Genomic DNA, 24,308 nt, shown 5'->3' on the forward strand with positions numbered 1-24,308 from the left:
GTATCTGTGTCCCTAGTCCATCCCTTGTCCAGTGTATCCCCTCTCTTTTCCTCTCCTATTGCATTCCCCACCCTAGGGCCAGCATCTCTCCCTCTTTCTCCTCTATCCCCTCCCAATCTAACACCTCTCTCTCTCCCACCTACTATCTTCCTCTGTTGGTCCAGCATCTGTTCCTTTCTCCCCCACCTCCTGGTCCAATCTCTATTCTTTTCCCTCCACTGCCACCTTCCCCACCATAGGTCAAGCATCTCTTCTCCCCTCTACAGTCCAGTCTATCAATGTTTCCCCTCCACTGCCCTCTTACCTCCACTATTCTCTGCTCTCCCACCCTCACAGGTCTAGCACCTCTCCCTCTGCTCTCTCCCAACCCCTTGGGTCCAGCATCTCTTCCTCTGCTACCCCCAACCCCTGGGACTGGAATCTATCCCTCTCCTCCATTTCATATATTCGGCATATAACATTTCTTCCTTTTCTTCCCCTCCAATCCTGTGGGTCTGGCATCTCTCCCTCTCCCCCATCCCATAGGCCTGGCATCTCCCCATATGCTCTCTCCCCCCACCAAAATGTCTGGTATCTGTGTCATCACTGATAATACATTAAAACCCTCTGCTCAGTGTGCAGCAGTATCAAAGAAAGCAAATAGACTGTTAGGAATTATTAGGAAAGGAATGGAAAACAAAAATGAGAATGCTATAATGCCTTTATATTGCTCCATGGTGTGACTGCACCTCGAATATTGTGCAATTTTGGTCACTGCTGCATCTTATTAAAAATATGGTGGAATTAGAAAAAGTATAGAGAAAGGTGACAAAAATGATAAAGAGATGGGACAATTTCCCTATGAGGAAAAGTTAAAGAGGCTAGGGCTCTTCAGTTTAGAGAAGAGACGGTTGAGGGGGGGAGGTATGATAGAGGTCTATAAAATACTGAGTGGAAATGGTAGACATGAATTGTTTGTTTACTCTTCCCAAAAATACAAGGACTAGGGGAGACACATTGAAGCTACTAAATAGTAAACTTAAAACAAATTGGAGAAACTATTTCTTTACTCAACGTGCAATTAAATTCTGGAAGTCGTTGCCAGAGAATATGGTGAAAACAGTTAGCTTAGCAGGGTTTTAAAAAGGTGTAGATACTTTCCTAAAAGAGAGGTCCATAAGTCATTATTAAGGTGGACTTCAGAAAATCCACTGCTTTGTTTCTAAAATTTGTTTCACTCTTTTGATATATTACCAAGTACTTATGTCTGGATTAGCCACTGTTGGAAACAAGATATTGGGCTTGATTGACTTTTGCTCTGTCCCAGTATGGCAATGCTTATGTTCCTATGGCTCAGAAATACAAAAACAACTGTATTTCAAATGTTGTATACTAATAGATTTGTCTTTTACAGGTGTTTACTGGAAAGAGAGCAACTGTGTCTACAAACCAGAATTCCAAGGATACTTCTGCCAACAGATGGATCATGCAGCAGTCATCATAGAAAATTTGGATTTGGAAAACAGAAGTATATCACCAGTGATGTCAATGACAGAGAGTTTTTTGGATGTCTTTAGTGATATGATCATTCAGGACTGCTCCTGTCACGCAAAACATGCATCAAGATTTTATTCAGTATTACCTGCATCTAAAGTAACAAAAGTTTGTTTTACTGGTCCAACTCCTCGTACCTTAAGACTTCGCCTTATTGGTAGTCAAAATACTACCAAAATTTTACTTGCTATCTTTTACGATGTATCTCTAAGCCATCATGTTTTCCTGAAAGGGAACTATATCCCACCAAGTCCATTTTCTTCAGAGTCTCTTCTGATGATGAGTGCGCATGGTACCAATGCCTTTCTGTTGACAGGCAGTCTTCTATACATTCTCCTTCAAGAAGATGACCCTATCGAGATATATACAAACATATCAATGCATATGGCTTTCACTATAACAGGCATCACTGGAGAAGCCAGTGAAAAACAACTGCTCATTCAACTCGCTGATATTGTTCACATTCACCAGTCTCAGATCAGAATCCTCCAGAATTTACCAGGAAGTGAAAACACACTGAAACACATCTCTGACTATGCCTCCATGAGAAATATTCATTGCCCTCCCATTTTGTCATTCAACAATATTACTTCAAGGACTGCTGTGCAGGAAATGTTTCCATGGAAAACAAGCTATAATGTTGGGCAATTGCAAAATTCCATATTCCCTGCGGCGAATGTACTGATTGTGGAAATCATTGACACACCACTCGTGGGTGCCCCCATTTCAGGAACTGGGTTTGCTCCCCTTATGTCAAATGAGAGATTAAACAATTTGACCAACACTATTATAAATGCCCAACAGACTGGGAAGTTGGAGAAACTTTTAAATCTGCAAATAGATTCTTTGCTGGTGCTGCAGCCCATCTCATTCGCTACACCAGATATTGGGTAAGCGTTACCTAGAAATATTATTTGAAAAATATATTTCATAGAATCTATTTTCTGTCCAGTTGTTAATATTGTTATTGCAAGAGAGACAGTGGAACTGGTTGAATTCAAATACTGCCTTCTGAATTTGTATTAAGGAAGAAGCTACTGGTTTTGATTGTCTGAACATTCATTTACATTTGTCAAATAAATATAAAAATACATACATAAATAAATCATTTTATGCCGTTTATAGTAATTGAAAAAGTTACTTTTCAATTACTATACTACTAGTAAAAAACACCCGTTTCCGAAACAAATGAAGCGGGCGCTAGCATGTGGTTTTATTTTTTTTTCTGTTTGATATTAAGGGATATAAGTCTATCCCCATAGTTGTTCTTATGTTTTGTAATGTTATTATTGTTAACAGATATATAGTTCAGCAGACATGCATTTGTTTCAGTACTCATGATGTATTGTAAGCCACATTGAGCCAGCAAAGAGGTGGGAAAATGTGAGATACAAATGCAATGAAATAAATAAAATAAATAAATAGTTAGTTAGTGTTTGTTGTTTAATAGTACCCTGTAGAGGACATTCCCTGTACTGTAGGCAAGCTTGTAATAAGCACAGTGAAAAGGAAACACATCCCAACGTGTAGCTCGTACTGGTGCACAAAATGGCTGCCTATAACAGCATGAAAAGTAACGTGAAAATTGTGGGGGAAATAACGGAGAAGCAGCAAAGGGGAAGAAATGAAAATTAATCACACTAGAGGCGTGCAAGCAGATGAGCAGCTACTAAAGTAGTGTGAACAGGTTCCGTTGTTGTGGTCGTTGGCCCCCCGCCCTTTTTGTGGCCACTAATGTCCCGGCGTAGCAGAGGGTAATTCCGGACACAGAATGCAAGGCATGAAAACGTGCAATCCGTATTAAGGAGGATGTAGAATGTGTACTAAGAAGGCGCAGTATATACCCACAGCAGCAAGAAATGTAGCCAAGAGATGTCACCTGAATAAGTCGCTAATACCTTTTTCTAACTTTGCATCGTTGCATTGCGTTGCCGCGCAACGGTGGAGGCATAGGGAAAGAGTGACCCCTTCGCCTGTAACGCACCTCTCTTCTACTGTTTGAGTTCGGTGATAGGTCCATGAGGCGTGATTGCATTCCGTTGCCTCGCAACGGTGCAGTCGTAGAAAATGAGTGACGCTCCTCCCGAGTGACCCCTTCGCCTCTGACGCTCCTCCCTTCTTCTATTTGACTTTCCTCTGATAAGTCCCTCATTCACTGTGATGCTCCTCCCTTTTTCTGTTTCAGTTCCCTTTGATAGGTCAGGGTGGTGCAGCTGTGACGCTCCTCCCTTCTCTGATAGGTCAGGGCGGGGCAGAGATGTAGTGTGCTTAAAAGTGGTTACAGAGCTTCAAACATATGAACTGTTGAAGCCTCAGAGTCTGCTTCAGAACGTTGAGGGTGCTTTTTATGTGCAGATGGGGCATGGCCTAGGGCGCAGATGGGGCGTGGCTGAGGGCAGGTCTATGACTGAGGGTGAGTAGTCCGAATAGTCTAGCCTACCAGGAGGACAGGAGTTCAAGGCTTCACTGCCACAGATGGAGTGAGCTTCAGAATGTTCAAGGTGGGATTTATTTATAGAGATGCCAAGCTCTATCAACATACAGGGTTATTACAAAGCAATAGCTGGCAGTGGAACAGTTAAGTAAAACTTGTAACTTTTGGACACACAAATCTAGGTTGAAAGCTAAAATTGTAAGGAATTCGTCAATCTCTTTTAGAATGCTCTACCAGGACTAACATGGGTTATTCCTAATGACTTTTATGTAACGGACAGCATTAGATGATGCCACAGAAAAACTGGGCATGTATCAGTTCAAGCATTATAGACCTGTGATAGTGTGTGCGAGGTTTCAGCATGGATCTTCAGAATTATAGCCATACAAAGGTAAAAAGAAAACCAAAATTATTTATTAACAGAAATGTGAAGCCTGGTGCCTCACAGGCATAATAAATGAGGAATATAGTTTATGAAATCTCAGATGCAGCCTTATGTGGGTCTGTTGCTGACAGGCCCTTAAGTCACAGTGTGTATGCAGCCTTGCAGCAGAGTTGTCCAGACATTGGTCTGACATTACCCCGGCCTCAAACACAGCTTTGTTAACAATGCACAAGTTAAAGCTTGACCTACCTTAGCCAGGTTCTGGCATCTTATAAATCAGCTGTGAATGTATACACTGCAGGTTGGCTTCTTTCTTCCCAGGGCCTCTTTGCCTGGTCTGCTGTGGGTTTTTATTTGTGCTTGACCATGCTTTTCCCTCTCTGTTCCTGTTGAGCCACCACTTCCCTGCTCTAGGCCTTGCCTAAGGTAGCCCTTTAACTGTGAGGGAGTGCCATTAAGGGGGTATGGTAGTTTCCTATAAACTCCCTTACAAGGCCAAACACAGCAAAAATGTTCTTTTATAGGCACAAACTCCTGGATTCTATAAATAGCGCTCCAATTTGGGCATCCAAAATTGTGCACAGTCCTGAGATCAGTGCACAAATAAATTAGTTAATGAGCTGTTAAGAATCAGTAATTAGCTGCTAATCAATTGCTGATATTAATTGGCTCTAATGTGGATTTGCACATGCATGTGGCTGCACACGAGTCTTATAAAGATCCACATCCAAATCCTCTCACCCACAACCCAAAAGAGTGCGTGGCTACAGGAGGGGAATAGGCGGGTCAGGGGCATTCCAATGAATTATGTGCAGTGTTATAGAATTTCGGAGCTATGCACCCAAGTTGCACACAATGGCGTACTGAGGGTGGGGCAGTGGTGGCGGTGCGCCCCGGGTGCATGCTGCTGGAGGGGTGCAGAAAGCAGCCGCACAGCTGTTGGCTCTGCTTGTTCCTTGCTCCCTCTGTCCCGGAACAGGTTACTTCCTGTTCTGGGACAGAGGAAGCAGGGAACTAGCGGAACTGACAGCAGCGCGGCTGCTCCCAGCAGTTAAGAATGCACCGGGGGGGGGGGGGCTTGGGTGATACACTGGGGGGGGGTGTCATGCTATACCTAGGGGAAGGGGATGCTGCTGCACCCGGTGGGGGGGGGGGGGGGGTGCGCAGCGGCGATCCGCCCCGGGTGGCAACTGACCAAGGATCGCCACTGGTTGCACACCAGGATTTATATCAATTTTCAGTTGGTGTAAATCCTTATGCCCAAAGTTGGGTACCAGAATACACGCTAAACAGCCCGGAGAGCCCTTTAAAAAATAGCGATGACACAAATTTTTCATGGAACCTACTTTTTGACTCACACTAAAAATATACTACTGCTAAACTGAATCAAAAAGTCTTTCACATAAGAAGGTATCTTCGGACCATCAGAGGCGGTACTCTGCTACTATACAGTGGTGCAGCACAACTTCAGAAATTCTTCAAACTACAAGATATACATACTTACCTTAGAGAAGGGTTTCAGTGGACTTAAAATCTAAATGCACTTCTCATGGGGCAATACACCGACATGTGTTTCACTTCTGCTTTTTCAAGACAAGCCCTTTTTAGTCTCAAAAGAATTTCTGAAGTGCTATCAAATATGTTTAAAAAAAAATGGACTGATGACAAGAAAAGGTGGAAATTACTATTGCACCACTGTATAGTAGTGGCGTATCCAGGGGCGATTCGACCATTAGGCCACCTGAGGCAGGGGCCTCGGGTGACACTCTTTGGGGAGTGGCATCTCCCCATTCTTTGAGGAGTAGCATCTCCCCCTTCCTTCCTCCACCCTGTCAGAGGCAGCCACAGTAAAGGGATGAGGCGGGTGCCAGCGGCAGGGCAGCGTATGGGATTGCTGCCGCTGCCAGCTTTTGGAATGTGACAAAACAACAAGGTAAATGCCGCAAATGGGGTAGAGGAAGGAAGGGGGGCAGCATCTTGGCCCAGGGAGGTGGCATCTTGGCCTGGGAGAGGGCGGCATCTTGCCTTGGACCGCCCCTGGGAGTACCGCCTCTGATGGTCCAAAGATATTTTATGTGAGTGGCCTTTTGATTCAGTTTAGCAGCAGTATATTTTTATTGTGAGCTTTAAGTATTACTAATTGCTGTTAAAAAATATATATGCTAAATTGTGGGCATTTTTTTGACTACCTACGTTTTGGCGTCATTTACTGATTACAATTTATAAAACACCTAAAAAAAATAAAAAGAATTCCATAAAATCAATAGGAAAGAAGGCAAATATCCAAGACACATGAGAAATTTTTCATCCTGGGTTTTTGAGAATCTGGGATAGGAACCCTGTGCTCTGCTTGATAACAAGATTATGCAGTGGAAAACAATGGGAGAAATGCTCAGTACATCTTCCCCATATGTCAGACATAAGATCCTAAGGCCCTCATTTTATAAGCCCTATTTGCATTTGAGATGTGCATAAACCAACACTTAAGCAATCACGTTGCATAAAGACCTGTCTCTAATTTACAAAGCAGGGATATGCATATCTCAAACCCATGTGCATGCAAATGGAAAGGGGTGTGGTCTGGATGTGTTTTTGGTGGGATAAGAGCATGGCAAGTTTATAGACATTTACTGCCTATTTCAGAAGGGGTCTAAAAATCTTTGTCCTAAAAGATCAATGTTGGGAATTACACCTGTTCCTAAGCATGGTTAGGATTTAATAAACTGCTGCTATTGAGCAGCATTCCACTGGCGGGATTAGGGGAGGTTGCCCTCTTAATCCCCTAGTGGCTTTTGTCTCTCACCTCCCCCTCCCCCCTCTCAAAGGCCAAACTGGCAAGGGAAAACTGTCTATGTGACAATGCTGGGAAAATACACATTCATTTTTCTAAAATAGCAAAGATAAACATGTGTATGTGCTGGTTTTCAATCTACTGAAAATTTCACTGCTTTTTTTTATTTTTCTAAAATGGATGTTGATGCCACATGCACTCACTCGTAAACATCCATTTCTCTGGTATCATAGAACAGCGTTTATGTCAGCAGATTCTGTTGTAAAATACTAGTGAAGCTTTAGATGTCCTAAGCTTCCGACTTCTATGACCGTTCTAAAAAAGGGCAGTAATTTATATATATTCGCTAGTTATTAGTGAATGTAGTTTATGTAGGAGAGAGAATACAAACTCTGGGATAGAGATTTACCTGAATTACATATACTACAGAAGCTGTGGTGTTCACGTGCTGTAGCAGGAAAGCAATAGAGAAAACCTTGGTCTAATATGTAAAACAAAATAACATGCCCCAAGTCTTCAAGGCAGTGTTTCACAGGAAAAGGTGTGGCTTTGATATTATATGAAGATAGAAAAATGATCCTCTGCATCACTATTTAGGATTAAAAGTGCTGGATAATACCTAGGTATTCATGAATAAGATTTACCATTTAGGCATGAAGCCACTGTAATATAGATTTGTCTATTCTAAACCACAAAATGTCAGTACAATAGCACAGAATGCTCAGTGTAACTGAAGAAATTCTTCACGCTTTAGCTGCGTAACAGGAAGTACACTAGGAAAGACTCTAATCTTGTAGCCAACAAACAATGAATTACGATACATGATGAAAAGCTTCAATATCAGGTATCTCTCTTTCAGGAAGAAAAGGGATTTAAGTACTGTACTGTAATATCTAATATCAGTCAGATTAAAATCAGGACTGGGGCCCAGAACATCCACATCCTGGTTATCCCCAGAAATCTAATAAAAAGATCTAGGCACTTAGTAAGCCTTAGATACGCTAGGTAAAGATTCATCTGATAAAACTAAAATCTCAAGAAAATAATTTTTAAGCATTTCTGGTGCAAATTGCCTATTTCATAACCAAAGTAAGGCTTAGTTTCTAGTTTCTTCTCTGTCACCACTTTTGTTATTTCATGGAAAATTCAGAAATCGTAAGTAATTATTAAGAGCCATATTTTTTTTTATTTTCTCCAATTTCACTTGTAACAAATTGTTTCTTTTCACCAAGACAGCATTAATAAGCCAGATGTCATCACAGAACTAGTGCTTAGGGGTGAATTCTATATATGGTGCCAAACAAAACGCTATTCTATAAGCCAAACTTAAAGTTAGGTGCAGTTTATTGAATAGTGCTTACACCCAGGAATCACACCTAACTTTAGGCATGGCCATTTGCACCAGCTGAAACATAGTGCAAATGTACGCACCTAAATTGGGTGCATATTCCCCCTTACTGTACAACAATGTGCGTAAATGTTAGGAAAGCCTCTGTTTCACCTATGACCCTCCCATTTCCATGCCCCCCTTTTTTTTATTTACATGTAAAATTTAGGCGTGGATTCCATGCTTAAATTTACATGGGTAAATCTAATTAGTACCAATAATTACTTGTTAAAAAGCCAATTATTGGTTCTAATTAGCTCATTATTCAATTAAATTTTGCACACCCAAATTTGCACATGCAATTTTTGCCAAGTTTTATAGGGAATTATGGGGTTAATGCACTGCATCTTGGTGCCTAACTTAATTGCCCCCAATGTGTACAGTGAGCTAGCCTAGGGGAGGGGTGAGTGGATAAGTCAGTTGCCACATCTATTAAAAGTTTGGGAGAAGAGCTAAAGGTTTACCTGCTTTCTGAAGTAAAGGTAGCAGATAAAGACCTCCATGGTCTATCCAAGCTGCCCAACAAGGTGCCAACTCTGTTCAGGCCAAAGCCACCCATGTTTAAACAATGGCTGGCAAGTTTCCACCATGCCAACCACATATAGGCAGAAAAACCTGATGGAATCTTGGTTATACTACTACTACTACTACTACTTATCACTTCTATAGCGCTACAAGGCATACGCAGTGCTGTACATCATACATGAAAAGACAGTCCCTGCTCAAAGAGCTCACAATCTAACTAGGACAGGCAAACAGACAGAACAACTAAGAGGTAAGGGAGTTAAAGAGGTGGGGATAAAAAGGGGACAGGGCAAGTGAGTAGTGGTTAAGAGTCCAAAGCAGCATTAAAGAGATGGGCTTTTAGCCTGAATTTGAAAATGGCCAAAGACAGAGCTAGACGTACAGGCTTGGGAAGTCTATTCCAGGTGTTTGGTGCAGCGAGATAAAAGGAACGGAGTCTGGAATTAGCAGTAGATGAGAAGGGGACAGACAAGAGAGATTTATCCACAGAATGGAGTGTTGCTGACAGTATTCAACTATCAATCAAGATGTCTTCTCCTCACCCCTGTACTGCACAGCACCCTCACTCGCAGTGCATGACAATAAAGAGGGGCATTTTCAATATAACATCTAAGTCCAACTTTGGACGTTTTGCTAAGAACATAAGTGTTGCCATACTGGGACAGACTAAAGGTCCATCAAATCCAGCATCCTGTTTCCAACAGTGACCAATCCAGGTTACAAGTACCTGGCAAGATCCAAAAACTACATTTTATGCTGCTTATCCTAAAAATAAGCAGTGGATCTTCTACAAGTCCATCTTAATAATGCCACCATTTACAGAAGAAAGTGCTCATGAACAACTTGAAAATTTAAAGGTGAATAAAGCCATGGGGCTGGATGAGATCCATCCCAGGATATTGAGGGAGCTCAGAGTGGTTCTGGCGGGTCTTCTTAAAGATTTGCTTATTAAATCCTTAGAAATGGGGGAGGTTCTGTGGGATTGGAGAAGAGTGGATGTGGTCCCTCCTCACAAAAGTGGTGACAGAGATAAAGCTGGAAACTAAGCCTCACTTTGCTTATTGGAAAAGTAATGGAAGTGATGCTGAAGGAAAGGATAGTGAATTTCCTAGAATCCAATAGGTTACAAGATCCGGGAGAACATGGTTTTACCTAAGGTAAATCATGCCAAATGAACCTGATTGAATTCTTTGACTGGGTGACCAGAGAACTGGATCAAGGACATGTGCCAGATGTAATCTACTTAGATTTCAATAAAGCCTTTGACATGGTTCTTCATTGGAGGCTCTTAAATAAACATGAGAGGCTGAAGTTAGGACCCAAAGTGGTGAACTGGATTAGGAACTGGTTGACAGACAGACGCCAGAGGGCGGTGGTTAATGGAATTCACTCAGAAGAAGGAAAAGTGAGTAGTGGAGTGTCTCAAGGATTGGTGCTGGGGCCAATTCTGTTCAGTATATATTTGTGAGTGACATTGCCGAAGGGTTAGAAGGTAAGTTTTGCCTTTTTGCAGATGATACCAAGATTTGTAACAGAGTGGTCAGCCTGGAAGGTGTGGGAAAACATGAAAATGGATCTTCAAAAGTTAGAAGAATGGTCTAATGTTTGGCAATTAAAATTCAATGCAAAGAAGTGCAGAGTGATGCACTTAGGGAGTAGAAATCCAAGGGAGACATGTGTTGGGCGGTGAGAGACTGATATGCACAGATAGGGAGAGGGATCTTGGGGTGATAGTATCTGAAGGCAATGAAACAGTGTGACAAGTTGGTGGCCATAGTCAGAAGGATGCTAGGTTGTATATAGAGAGAGGTGTAACCAGCAGAAGAAAGGAGGTGTTGATGCCCCTGTACAAGTTGTTGATGAGGCCCCACCTGGAGTATTATGTTCAGTTTCCGAGGCCGTATCTTGCTAAAGATGTAAGAAGACTTGAAGTGGTTCAAAGCAAGGCGACAAGAATGATATAGGGCTTGCACCAAAGGACATATGGAAGACCTGAATACGTATACCCTAAAGGAGAGGAGGTACAGGAGAGATATGATGCAGACATTTAAATACTTGAAAGGTATTAATATAGAACCAGATATTTTCCAGAGAAGGAAAAATGGTAAAACTAGCGGGCATAAATTGAGGTTGCGGGGTGGTAGACTTAGGAGTAATGTCAGAAAATTATTTTTTCTGGAGAGGGTGGTTGATGCCTGGAATGCCCTCCCAAGGGAGGTGGTGGAGAAAGAACTGCGGCGGAATTCAAAATGGCATGGGATGAACACAGAGGATCTCTAATTAGAAAATGAATGGTATAAAAAAAACCCAAACATAAAGGGTTGCATATGTGTTTGCATATCAAGTGCTGCTTAGATGGCAAATCAGGCTGTATCAACTAAGGCCAGTGCTGGACTGGCTTGTACGGTCAGGGCCGCCGAGAGGGGGGGACAGGGGGGACAAAAGTCCACGGGCCCGGCGCCACCGCAGTCAGGCATGCCCACCGTCGCTCCCGAACTAACTAACCTTAAACGCCTCCTTCCTTTCCTTTCACCACCTTCGCAGCAAGCAGCAGCAAGGCAGGCCACTCCTTTCTTCCGTGTCCCGCCCTCGCCTGACGTAACGTCCGCGAGGGCAGAGCACGGAAGGAAGGAGAGGTCTGCCCTGCTGCTGCTTGCCGCGAAGGTGGTGAAAGGAAAGGAAGGAGGCATTTAAGGTTAGTTCAGGGCCCGGTAGCGGGTGGAGGGGGGGCCCGGCGACCTCGGGTGGGGGGGCCCGGCGGTGACAATGACCTCGGGTGGGGTGGGATGGGGGGCCCGGGGGGCGGCCTTGTCCCGAGCTCTGGCTCTCGGCGGCCCTGTGTACGGTCTGAGTGCTGCATATAGCAATCTGGTTTAGGATGGGCTGGAGAGAACTTCAACAGAAACTCCAGTAACTTGGAATGTGAGGACCGTGCTGGGCAGACTTTTACGGTCTGTGTCCTGCAAATGACAAGATGGATTCGAATAGGATTTGACTGCAACTCCAGTAATTGGAACATAAGAACAGAGCTGGGCAGACTTCTATTGTCTATGTCCCAGAAACAACAAAGAAAGACCATGATCAAGTATATAATATCACATTCATTGTTGATTTAATCTAGAATTGATAATGAATGTGACTGTTGGGCAGAATGGACGGACCATTTAGGTTTTTATCTGTCATCACTTACTATGTTACTATGTATGGTTTTCAGGAAGCTGGTAGAAGCATATGAGTGCCTTATGATAATTAGTCTGCTAAAAATGCTGGCCCCTCCTACATCCCAATGACTTGATTTTGTGCAGTTTTAACTTGTGCTTTTTTTTTTAATGGCCTAAAAAGAATAATGCATAAAGCACAAAACCTTGTTCGAAGTGGCATTTAAAAATAAATAAATAAATAAATAAAGAGAAATGTTTTTCTTTTTTCGAAAATGGTTACATTTGCTATTTGGATTTAGGAAGTTTAGCGCAAAACATCCAAAGTCCTACTTAGATGTCATATCGAAAATGCCCTTCTTTGTGCACAGACTCTTTTGGGATAACATTTTCCAGATTCTCACTATTCACTATTATATTCCAACCACACATTATCCTGTAAAATGGCATCTAAATGTGATAGTACATAGTTTGCAGGTGGGAATTCACATGAGCAGTTTCTATGCAAAACATAGGTGGTACACACATTTATGCTCATACTGCCTGATTCTCAAAACCATTTAACTGGCCAGAAACGGCCTCTGGCTGCTTAAATGGTACTTAGCTGGCTGTCCGCCGATTTTCAGCACATTGCCAGCTAAGTTTGGTAGCCTGATCTGGCCATGTCAATAGCTGAGTTTTGGCTTGGCCGGTTAATTTCGAACCGGCCAAAAATAAACCCGATATTCAATGCTGGTTACCGAAAATGGCCCGGCATTCAATATCCAGGCTCAGCGTTGACTGCGGGAGGAAGTCTGGCTACATCCCATGGTCTGAATATCAGCCCCATAGATTATGGATGAAGGGGGCACCTATACTACTACTACTACTACTTTAAATCATTTCTATAGTGCTACCAGTCATACGTAGCTCTTTACAATTTATTTATTTATTTATTTTTTGTTACATTTGTACCCCACGCTTTCCCACTCATGGCAGGCTCAATGCGGCTTACATAGGGCAATGGAGGGTTAAGTGACTTGCCCAGAGTCACAAGGAGCTGCCTGTGCCTGAAGTGGGAATCAAACTCAGTTCCTCAGTTCCCCAGGACCAAAGTCCACCACCCTAACCACTAGGCCACTCCTCCACACAACAAGAAGAAAGACAGTCCCTGCTCAAAAGAGCTTACAATCTAAATCAGGACAGACAGACAGGACAAATAAGGGATAAGGGTAGGACAGACAGACAGGACATAAGGGAAAGGGATTATTAAAGAGAGGAAGACAAGATAAGGTTACGAGCAGGTGACAGGTTAGGAATTAAAAGCAGCATCAAACAGGTAGGCCTTTAGCCCAGATTTGAATGCGGCCAGGGATGGAGCTTGACGTAATGGCTCAGGGAGTCAATTCCAGGCATAAGGTGCGGCAAGATAAAAGGAACGGAGTCTGGAGTTAGCGATGGAGGAGAAGGGTACAATTAGGAGAGATTTGTCTAGTGAACGGAGTTCCTGGGAAGGAGTGTAGGGAGAGAAGGATGGAGAGGTATTGAGGAGCAGCAGAGTGAATGCACATATAGGTTAATAAGAGGAGCTTGAACTGTATACGGAAACGGAAAAGGAGCCAGTGAAGTGACTTCAGAAGAGGGGTGATATGGGCATAGCGACTTTGGCAAAATATTAATCGTGCAGCAGAATTTTGAACAGATTGAAGAGGAGAGAGATGGCTGAGTGGAAGACCGGTGAGAAGCAAGTTGCAGTAGTCCAAGCGAGAGGTGATGAGAGTGTGGGTGAGGGTTCTGGTAGCGTGCTCAGAAAGGAGAGGGCTAATTTTGGCGATATTATAGAGGAAGAAACAACAAGATTTAGCAATCTTTTGAATATGTGCAAAGAAGGAGAGGGAGGAGTCGAAGATGACCCCAAGGTTACGAGCAGATGCGACTGGAAAGATGAGCGTGTTGTCAACAGAAATAGAGAGTGGGGGAAGGGGAGAGGTTGGTTTAGGTGGGAAGATAAGGAGCTCAGTTTTGGACTTATTGAGCTTCAGGTGGCGGTGAGACATCCAGGCAGCAATGTCAGATAGGCAGGCAGATATCTTGGCCTGGATTTCTGCCGAGACTTCTGGTGTGGAGAGGTAGATCTCAGAGTCATCAGCTTAAAGGTAATATTGAAAACCACGGGCTGAGATCAGAGCACCAAGGGAGGAAGTATAGGTGGAGGAAAGGAGAGGTCCTAGGACAGATCCTTGAGGTACACTCACTGAGAGCGGGATATATGTGAGTACAGTGGGTTTTTAGTGAGTTTTGGGGGGCTCACACAATTGTACAGTAGTGCATGTTATGGCTCAAAAGTACACCCTAATGCTCAATAATGTGCACTATTCTTCAACTGTGTGTCTATTGATAAATAGTACTTTAGAATGCTTATTATCCAGACTATTCTCTGCAGAGGGTGGTCTGGATAATCATAAATCCGGATAATTAGACATATCAAAATTTTCTACGGAAAACACAATCACAGCATAGCATATTAAACATTAGTTTTATTTCCATCAATAAGTTGGCAGAAAAAAATACAATATACAATAAAATATTTATAATTAATGTTTTCAAGGACATTATCTTCTTCTCTTTCTCTGTGTGTCTTTCTGATTTGTTTAGAATTATATTCCACACATTTTTTAGGGTTTGGTTTTTAACTTGATTCCAAGCGTCAACAACCTTGTAGGAGCAATCTTTTATGTGCAATTCTGTTATGAATTGGATTATGCCACATTCAGTTTCTATCCCAGCCAAAATAAGTTTTTTTAGAAGTTGTTTCCTGTAAAGTCATTTCAATGAAATATCTCTTTGATACATTGGCTGCATTACAGATGTCACATTTGGTGGCAAATAAGCACTTTGAATCTAATTTCCTCTCACTCTAGGATTTCTGCTGTAGGATGTGATAGTGCATTGTCCACATCTCCATCTTTTCCTGTACAAAGCTGAAATTTTTTCACCTCCGGTATGAAGCAAGTGTTGTACCAGTCAAGGAAAACCTCACAACTCATCCAGGCATTTTCTTTTTCGGGGGGGGGGGGGGGGGGGGGGAGGCTTCTGTACAACGGTGGAAGGTTATGTATGTTTTTGAATGCATGAGCAATAACTCCAACTTATGACTATCGGTTGCATTTCCCCCAACCAACAGTGTGACACGTTCTTTAGCTGACTTGAATCTAGGAACAATTACTCCTTGATAAAGGTTATTAAATTGACCAAGAAAGTCATTAGCTGCTGGCAAACTTGCGGAAAGGTTTTCACCATGGATTTCAATTTGCCTTATTCCTTGGCAGTGCTTGACATTTCAAACCAGAAAATAGATAAATGTAAACGCTACTTACGCACTGTATTACTTTGATCCTCACACCACCATAAAATCTAAGGAAAACCTTGGGTTGGTACCAAAAGCTTGCTTGAAGAAATGGGTCTTCAAAAAACCCTTAAATTTGGAGAAGGACAGTTCAGACCTTAGGTGCGGAGGCAAATTGTTCCAAAAAAATGGAGACAAAAAGAAGAAGGCAGATGAACAAGTTGTCTCATATTGAGGTAACTTGGAAGGAAGATCCAATTGGTTGGAGTCCAATGAATATAACGAACATGCTGGAGCATAAGGAACTGTAGCAGAAGAGAGATAAGATGGAGATCCTATGTGAATTAAATTGTTTGATTTATGTTTTTAATGTTCCTAGATGCTCATTTTTTTTCCTGTATGAAATTTGGCGTTTTTAAATTTAAATTGAATTTTTATTGTAAACCGCTATGGCATGTGCACATTCATAGCAGGATAGCAAGTATTTTAATAAGTATTAACATAAATGTGTGGAAAAATTAGCATGTGGCCATTAATGGGGAAAATAGAAAATATCAGACATTTTACCCTGGCAGAAAAAGTGGCTTTACTGCACAGGAATTACCTGCATAAGGACGTGCTAAGACCACTTTTTAACCACAATTTGATAAAAGGGCCCTTAAATGTGAGAGAGTGAGTTGTCCTGAGCAGCCTTCTTGGCTTATCTCAGGGGTTTCCTGCTAGCATTCAGTCTAGCTCTGTGTAATGTAGCTGCAGTTCTGTTCTGGAGATTAATAAGCTTATACGCCTCTGCTGGGATATCAATCAGCTAGTGAACAGAGGCAGGCAGAGGAACAGGGGTAACTGCAGTTGTAGTCCATGAATATTTATTTATGGAAACTTTTATACTGCCTTTCCATTCCACAGGTCAATTAAAGCTGCAAACAGAACATAAACATAAAAAACAAGCAATTAAACCTTTTACAACAATAAGACAAAAATACAGCTAAAGCAAACAAACTTCTTTGCTCTATTTATCACCTTTTGCAACATAGCAAAGAACTTATGAATAATATTCTTGACAGCTAATCCTGTCAGTGTATCTGAGTTTCTTGCATGTTGGCATTAGATAAAAAATAATTTACTGGTGATACTCAACTGATATCTCATTATGTTTATGTTTATTCAAGACTTGATATATCACCCACTTAGCAGACTTTCTAGGAAGTTAACAATACCGCAATATAGCAATGAAAAATAGGAAGGAAATACAGTCTTAAAAAGAGAGAAAAAAAATCAACAAAAGAAGTGTAGTGCTAAAAGGAATGGTACTGAGGAGAAACCTGTTTCCCCCCTCCCAGAATTTCAGAATGTGACCTTCTGAAATTCCTCCTCCCCCACCCTCCAAGTAAGAATGGTTCCAATGATTTTCTGCCTCATGTTCCCACCAAAATTCAAATTTGTGACCAATGGACTTTCCTGCCTCAAATTCCCACTGAATTCTCCCGCCTTCCTAAAGAAACCACCCACCTCAAACCCCAATCAATCAGGTTTGAGAACCCAATAGAAAAAGGGAAACTTCAAACCCTCACAGCACATCCTGAAGAATGTGACAACATTTCATTTCATTTATTAAAATTTATATTCCGCCCTTATCCAGGATGGATTTCAAATAAATATACACAGTCAATATAATACATGGAGGGCAGGAGAGAGGAGAGTTGCTGAACATGGGTGGGTGGAGGGGAGGGCAGGAGAGAGGAGAGTTGCTGGGCATATGTGGATGGAGGAGAGGGGAGAGGCTGGACATGGGTGGATGGAGGGGAGAGGAGAGGAGAGTTGCTGGACATGGGTGGATGGAGGGGAGGGCAGGAGAGAGGAGAGTTGCTGGGCATATGTGGATGGAGGAGAGGGGAGAGGCTGGACATGGGTGGATGGAGGGGAGAGGAGAGGAGAGTTGCTGGACATGAATGGATGGAGGGGAGGGCAGGGGAGAGAGGATAATTTCAGGACATGGATGGAGGGGAGGGCAAGAGAAATTCTGGACATGGATGGAGGGGAGAGAAGACAGGAAGGAGATGCACATGGATGGAGGGGAAGGGAGAGAGAAGAAATGGTGGACATGGATGGAGGGGAGGGAAGAGAGAGGAAGTGAGATGAACATGAATGGAGGAGAGAGAGAGAAGAAATGCTGGACTTGGATGGAGGGGGGAGAGAAAAAATACTGGACAAGGATGGAGGAGAGGGAAGGGAGAAAGAAGAAATGCTAGACATGGATGGAGGGGAGGGAAGAGAAGAGAGAGAAAGAAGATGAGATGAGGGAAAATGAAGAGAGGAGAAAAACTGCACATGGATGGAGAAAATAGGCAGAAGCTGGATCCACTGGACAGTCAAGTCTGCGGAGGACCCAGCTATTACTTATGGAGGGCAAGAAATGAAGAAGAATGGAGGAAAGTAAAGAAATAAATGGAAAGGAAGCCCTGGAAATGGAGTTAAGAGGATAGATAAAGAGCAGCAGAATCAGATACTGGACCAGCATGATCAGAAAAACAAAGTAACTAGTTACTCTGCATGCAGCATAATACCAGAAAAACAGAAAGAAACACATTGCTCTACATTGCAAAATATGATAGCAGATGTAAATTCTCAAAGTGGACATATTCCAAACACTAAAATGAAAATAAATGATTTTTTTTCTACCTTTGTTAAACAAAGGTAGAAAAAAAATCATTTATTTTCATTTTAGTGTTTGGAATATGTCCACTTTGAGAATTTACATCTGCTATCATATTTTGCAATGTAGAGCAATGTGTTTCTTTCTGTTTTTCTGGTATTATGCTGCATGCAGAGTCTAACTTCTTAAGATTTCAGGTTAATTTTTGAAGAATTTGAAGATAGGCTATCTCTGTTCTGAATGTGTGACTGCAAGGCCAAGTGTTTGAATAGGGGTCTGTTTATAGGTTCTGAGATTTTGATAACACATTGTTTTTCAGAGTTGGCAAGACTGTCTGTTCTCCTAATTCCTGGTCTGTATGCTAATTTGGTTTGTGTCATTTTGGGTATACTGCAGAGATTTTTTTTCCTGGTAAAGGGCTTCAAAAACAGACATCATGTTATGAGAATCAGGTGTTCAACGTTAAAGGTTTATATTTATTTAATTATTTATGGCATTTTATCCCACATTAAACATGAATTAGATTGGAACCTGGGAGCATTTCATTTTTTTTCCTGGAGAGAGTAATGCATTGCCCCCCCCCCCCAGGCTCTCTCCCCAGCTATAGCTAGCTCTGCAATTTGGGGAGGGGGGCACAGAGATGGGAGAAAGCCTGTTGTTAAACATTTACCAGCACACCACTGGCTGTACACCACCTTCAATGAATTCCTTCAAAAAGGTGGTAAATAAATCCTAATACATTTTTATTTATTTATTTGTTGCATTTGTATCCCACATTTTCCCACCTATTTGCAGGCTCAATGTGGCTTACATAGTACCGTGATGGCAATCACCAATTCTGGTATAACAAATACAGAGTGAAATTATGGTAAAAGTTCAAAAGTGACAAACATATTAGGGAATCCAGGAGGAAGAGTTATGTCCAGTTCAAGTATTAATTTCGTTGTGTTGCAGGGTTCAGGCGTTTAAGTTGGATCATTAGGGTATGCCTTTTGAACAAGTTGGTTTTTAATGATTTCCGGAAGTTTGATGGGTCGTGCATTGTTTTCATGACTTTTGGTAATGTGTTCCATAGTTTCGTGCTTATATAGGAGAAGCTAGATGCATAGGTTGATTTGTATTTGAGTCCTTTGCAGCTTGGGTAATGGAGATTTAGGTATGTGCGCGTTGATCGTTTTGTGTTTCTGGTTGGTAAGTCTATGAGGTTTGCCATATATCCTGGGGCCTCACCGTAGATGATTTTATGGACCAGAGTGCATATTTTAAATGCAATACATTCTTTGATTGGGAGCCAGTGCGGCTTTTCTCGTAGGGGTTTGGCGCTTTCAAATCTCGTTTTTCTAAATATAAGTCTAGCTGCGGTGTTTTGGGCAGATTGGAGTTCCTTTATGATGTATTCTTTGCATCCCGCATAGATTCCATTGCAGTAGTCTAGGTGACTTAGTACCATTGATTGAACCAAATTGCGCAATATTTCTCTCGGGAAGAAAGGTTTTACTTGTTTGAGTTTCCACATTGAGTGGAACATTTTCTTTGTTGTAGATTTTGCTTGGGTTTCTAGTGTGAGGTTTCGGTCAATTGTAACTCCAAGAATTTTCAGGCTGTCAGAAACAGGAAGGATGTATTCTGGGGTGTTTAAGTTGGTGGGTTTGTACGTGTTGTATTGGGATGAGAGGATGAGACAGTGTGTTTTTTCTGCGTTGAGTTTTAGTTGAAATGCATCCGCCCATGAGTTCATGATTTGCAGGCTGAGTTTGATAAATAAATAAACTTATTTTAGTGCCTTTGTTTCGCCCTCCACAGTCGGGAGCCTAAATAAACTGGCAGTATTCATGATTCTTAGCAATTCTTGCAACTTTCTAGATCAAAGCTGATAACTCAGAAGATGATTTGAGTTTTCTGAGCATAGCCCATATTGGGGGAATTCTCAAAAATGGGCACTGGAAAAGATCAGCGCTAAGTGCTATTCTGTAAATGGGGCACACTCTTAGGGCTGGATCCTGAGCCCAATTCTGGGTGCCAGACTTACCCCCACTGGTGTAAATCCTGGCACCCAAGTTGGGCACAGAAACCCAATATTCTATAACACTTCATGAAATGTTTTGCAATGCCCATAGTCTGCCCATGCCCCTCCCATTGCCATGACCCCTTTTGGATTGCATGCTTTGGGATTTAGGTACCCAGCATTATAGAATAGCATGCAACCAGATGCATGAGCAAATCCTAATTGACTAATTAATGTCAATAATTGGTTTTTAGCATCCAATTATTGATGGATAACAGCTCATTAGCAAATTAAGTTGTGCACACATCTCAGAAGCACACTCAAATTTTGGCACCAAATCTGGGTGTCATATATTACTACTACTACTACTATTTAGCATTTCTATAGCGCTACAAGGCATACGCAGCGCTGCACAAACATAGAAGAAAGACAGTCCCTGCTCAAAGAGCTTACAATCTAATAGACAAAAAATAAATAAAGTATATATATATATATATATATATATATAGATTCCAAAAGGACAGAAATACCTCTAACCTCTAAATTCCCAGATGTTCACTGTCGTTCATTCTTCATCCTCTAAACTGTACCGTTCCCTCAAGTTTTTGCATCCAAAATGCATGACCCTGTATTTTTTATTGTTAAATCTAAGTTGCCAAATTCCAGACCATTCCTCTTGCTTTGGTAAGTCCTTCCTCAGGGGTGTCTATCCTATTGCAGATTTTGGTATCTTCTGCAAAGAGGCTAACCTTACCAGACAGCCCTTTGGCAATATTGCTTATAAAAATGTTTTTAAATTATGGCCCAAGAACTGAACATTACAGCACACCACTGGTAACATCCTTTTTCTCAGAATGAGCTCCATTTACCACTACCCTCTGTCACTTTCCACTCATCCAGTTCCTAACCCAGTCAGTCACTTCAAGACCCATACCAAGGGCACTCAGTTTATCTGTTGGTTGTTTATGCAGAACTGTGTCAAAACCTTTGCTAAAATCTAAAAACACCACATCTAGTGCTTTCCCTCGATCCAACTCTCTGATCAGCCAGTCAAAGAAATTAATCAGATCTGTCTGTTACGTCTGGGGAAGTGAGCCCTTGTGCCCCGGCTGAGCATGGCGAAGATGGAGCAGCACCGCACTCGGTCAGGCAGCCAGACAACCCCTAGCTTCACCTGGGAAGCGACCACCATTCCCTGGGAGTTGAGCCCCCAGGTGCAGGTGGACACCAGGACTTCCGGAACCAGCGGGGTGAACGGCCACCAACCATACAGGCGGGGAAGCTGACACAGTCCAGGGACCAGGAAGGCAGCAACACAGCAGAGTAGTCAGGAGTCAGTCCAAAGTCTGGGCAGGCAACAACACAGCAGAGTAGTCAGGAAACAGTCCAAGGTCTGGGCAGGCAGCAACACAGCAGAGTAGTCAGGAAACAATCCAAGGGTCAAAACATAGGAGCACAGGATTATAAGATAACCAGCAGTAGAGCACAGACGAGGACAGCGACCTCTACAGCATTAGAAGCTGAAGCATGGAAATACTGGTGGCAGGGCTTTAAATAGTATAGGAATTAGGCTCAAACATGTGCAGCTGTCCCAAGATGGCTGCCCCATCAGAGGAGATGCTCTACGCCCAAATATGGGCTTCCTTCCTGAAGCTGCCCAACTCCAAGATGGCCGCCACAACCTGAGACGCCCATCTCCAAGATGGCCGCCCTATCCTGGAGATACCCACATCCAAGATGGCCACTGCATCCTCGAATGCCCATACTCTGCGCAAGCAGGCTGCAGCTCTGGAGGAGTGTAACAGAGTGTAACACTGTCTGACAAGATCTACCTCTACTGATACCATGTTCATTGGATTTCAAAAACGTTAGTATTCTCTATTTTAAATGTGTTTCCATTAATTTACTTACTACAGAAGTCAGATTTACTGGCCTGCATTTCCCAACCTCTTCCTTACTTTCACTTTTTGTGGAGAGGCCAGAGGGACCACTCTTGATTCTAGAGAACCATTGAAAATGTCATCCTGCATAGCTGCTACAACTTCCTTAAGTTCCTTCAGTCCTTTGAAAATCAATTAGAAACTACCTCTGTTACTATTAATGTTTGTCTTCTGCGGTCCTGCTCCCAGCCCTTCAGCTGTGAACACAGAACTAAAAATATTTGTTAAGTAATTCTGCCTTATCTTTATCAGCTGCTACATATTCCTCCCCCTCACCTTGGAGTCTCACAATGCCACTTTTGTACTTCCTCCTATCACTAACATATCTAACAAAATGTTTTGCCCCCCCTCCCCCATTTTACTGTATTGACTAGTTTTTTTTTTCCATTTGCATCTTTGCATTCCTGACTACTCTATCAGCTTCTCTTAGCTTTTCCAGATATTGTTGCCTATCTTCCTCTTTATAAAGGCTAACCTCTTTTTCCTTACCTTTTCAGTTACTACTTTTGAGAACCAAAGTGCCCTCCTTTTCCTCTTATTTTTATTGACTTTCCTTTCAAAAAGGTTTGTTTGCCTTGCAATAGCTCCTTTAAGTTTTGCCCACTACTTTCTGGCTTCCAGATGTTCTTATCCAGACAGCAATTCCTTGAGGTAATCCCCCATCTAAATAAAGTTAGGTTTTTTTTAAGTCTATAACCTTCACTTTTAAATGAACCCACTCCGCACCTATCTTAATATTGAACCACATCATCTAATAATTACTGGATGCCCATTAGTAATTACTTGAACCCAGATGCACAAACATTACTGGGCAAGCACCATGTGTTTTTGACCAGCTCCAACTGGTTTACCAACCACGCTATTCAGCAGCCATTGCACAAAGGGGTTCTGCGGGATGTAGTGTCAGCCTATCCAGCTTATTTTCGAAAGAGAAAAACGCCTATAGTGCAACCTAAATCGGGAGATAGACGTTTGTCTCGCAAAGGCGGCCAAATCGGTATAATCGAAAGCCGATTTTGGGCATTTCCAACTGCACTCCGTCGCGGAAATGAATAAAGTTGATGGGGGCGTGTCGGAGGCGTGGTGGAGGCAGAACTGGGGTGTGGTTATCAGCCGAGGAGAGATGGGCGCCTTTAGCTGATAATCGGGAAAAAAAAGCGTTTTTACCACGATTTTGGGTCACTTTTTTTGGACCCTTTTTTTCCATGAACAAGTCCCAAAAAAGTGCTCCAACTGCCCAGATGACCACTGGAGGGAATCGGGGATGACCTCCCCGGACTCCCCCAGTGGTCACTAACCCCCTCCCACCAAACAAAACCCACTTTAAAAAATTTTTTCCAGCCTGTATGCCAGCCTCAAATACCGTACCCACCTCCATGACAGCAGAATGTGTTTGATCCTCTCACAGCCTTTCACTGGGTCAGATGTGGGTCTCGGGTGCACTACAGGGTCACAACAGCATTGCATTGTGGTGGGTTTAGGGTATTGGGCTCCGTGATTTCATTAGCTTGTGTTACAGTCTCACGATGTTGGTAGTTGGTAGGCTCTTCTCCCATGGTGATTTTCCCCCTGCCTACTGGGTCAGAGTGTGCCCTGTTGTGTTTCCTGTTGTAGTCCATGCGGTAGTGGCCATTTTTGTAAGCCAGTTTTAGTTCCCTTTCCTGTGTTAGCCACGATAGACAACTTAGTTCTTCCCTTGAATGTGGCTGAAAGAGGGCATTGTACAGCATTCTGCCAGCTCTGACCTACTGCTAATCTCAGTACCAGGGAGACTCGTTGCCAGTGGGGCACAACCTCTGATCTGCAGTTAACTGTGAGTAAACGCGGTTATTCCAATAAAGGACGTTTTCAGAGAGATTAGTCTTCAGGTGTCAATTGGTGTGCCAATGTTATATAGCAGCAACCAGTCCTAGAGGCCTGCGTGTATGCAGGTCCCTGGAGCACTTTTAGTGGGTACCGCAGTGCACTTCAGCCAGGTGGACCCAGGCCCATCCCCCCCACCTGTAACACTGGTGCTGGTAAATGGGAGGCCTCCAATACCCACTATACCCACATGTAGGTGCCCCTTCACCCCTAAGAGCTATGGTAGTGTTGTACATTTGTGGGTAGTGGGTTTTGGGGGAGGGGGGTTGGGAGCTCAGCACCCGTGGTAAGGGAGCTATGCATGTGGGA

General features: G+C 42.6%; 1 protein-coding gene across 1 annotated transcript in view; it reads left to right on the forward strand.

Annotated features, from left to right (window-relative positions):
• The window catches only part of PKHD1 (PKHD1 ciliary IPT domain containing fibrocystin/polyductin), a 980,909-nt gene that overhangs the window by 854,860 nt on the left and 101,741 nt on the right, over positions 1-24,308 (forward strand). The window contains exon 60 of the mRNA XM_030198735.1: positions 1,394-2,423. Within this exon, the coding sequence (XP_030054595.1) occupies positions 1,394-2,423 (1,030 nt within the window). The remainder of the gene's footprint in view (positions 1-1,393; positions 2,424-24,308) is intronic.

Source organism: Microcaecilia unicolor, chromosome 3 (genome assembly GCF_901765095.1).
Source record: "Microcaecilia unicolor chromosome 3, aMicUni1.1, whole genome shotgun sequence".
Classification (NCBI taxonomy): Eukaryota; Metazoa; Chordata; class Amphibia; order Gymnophiona; family Siphonopidae; genus Microcaecilia; species Microcaecilia unicolor.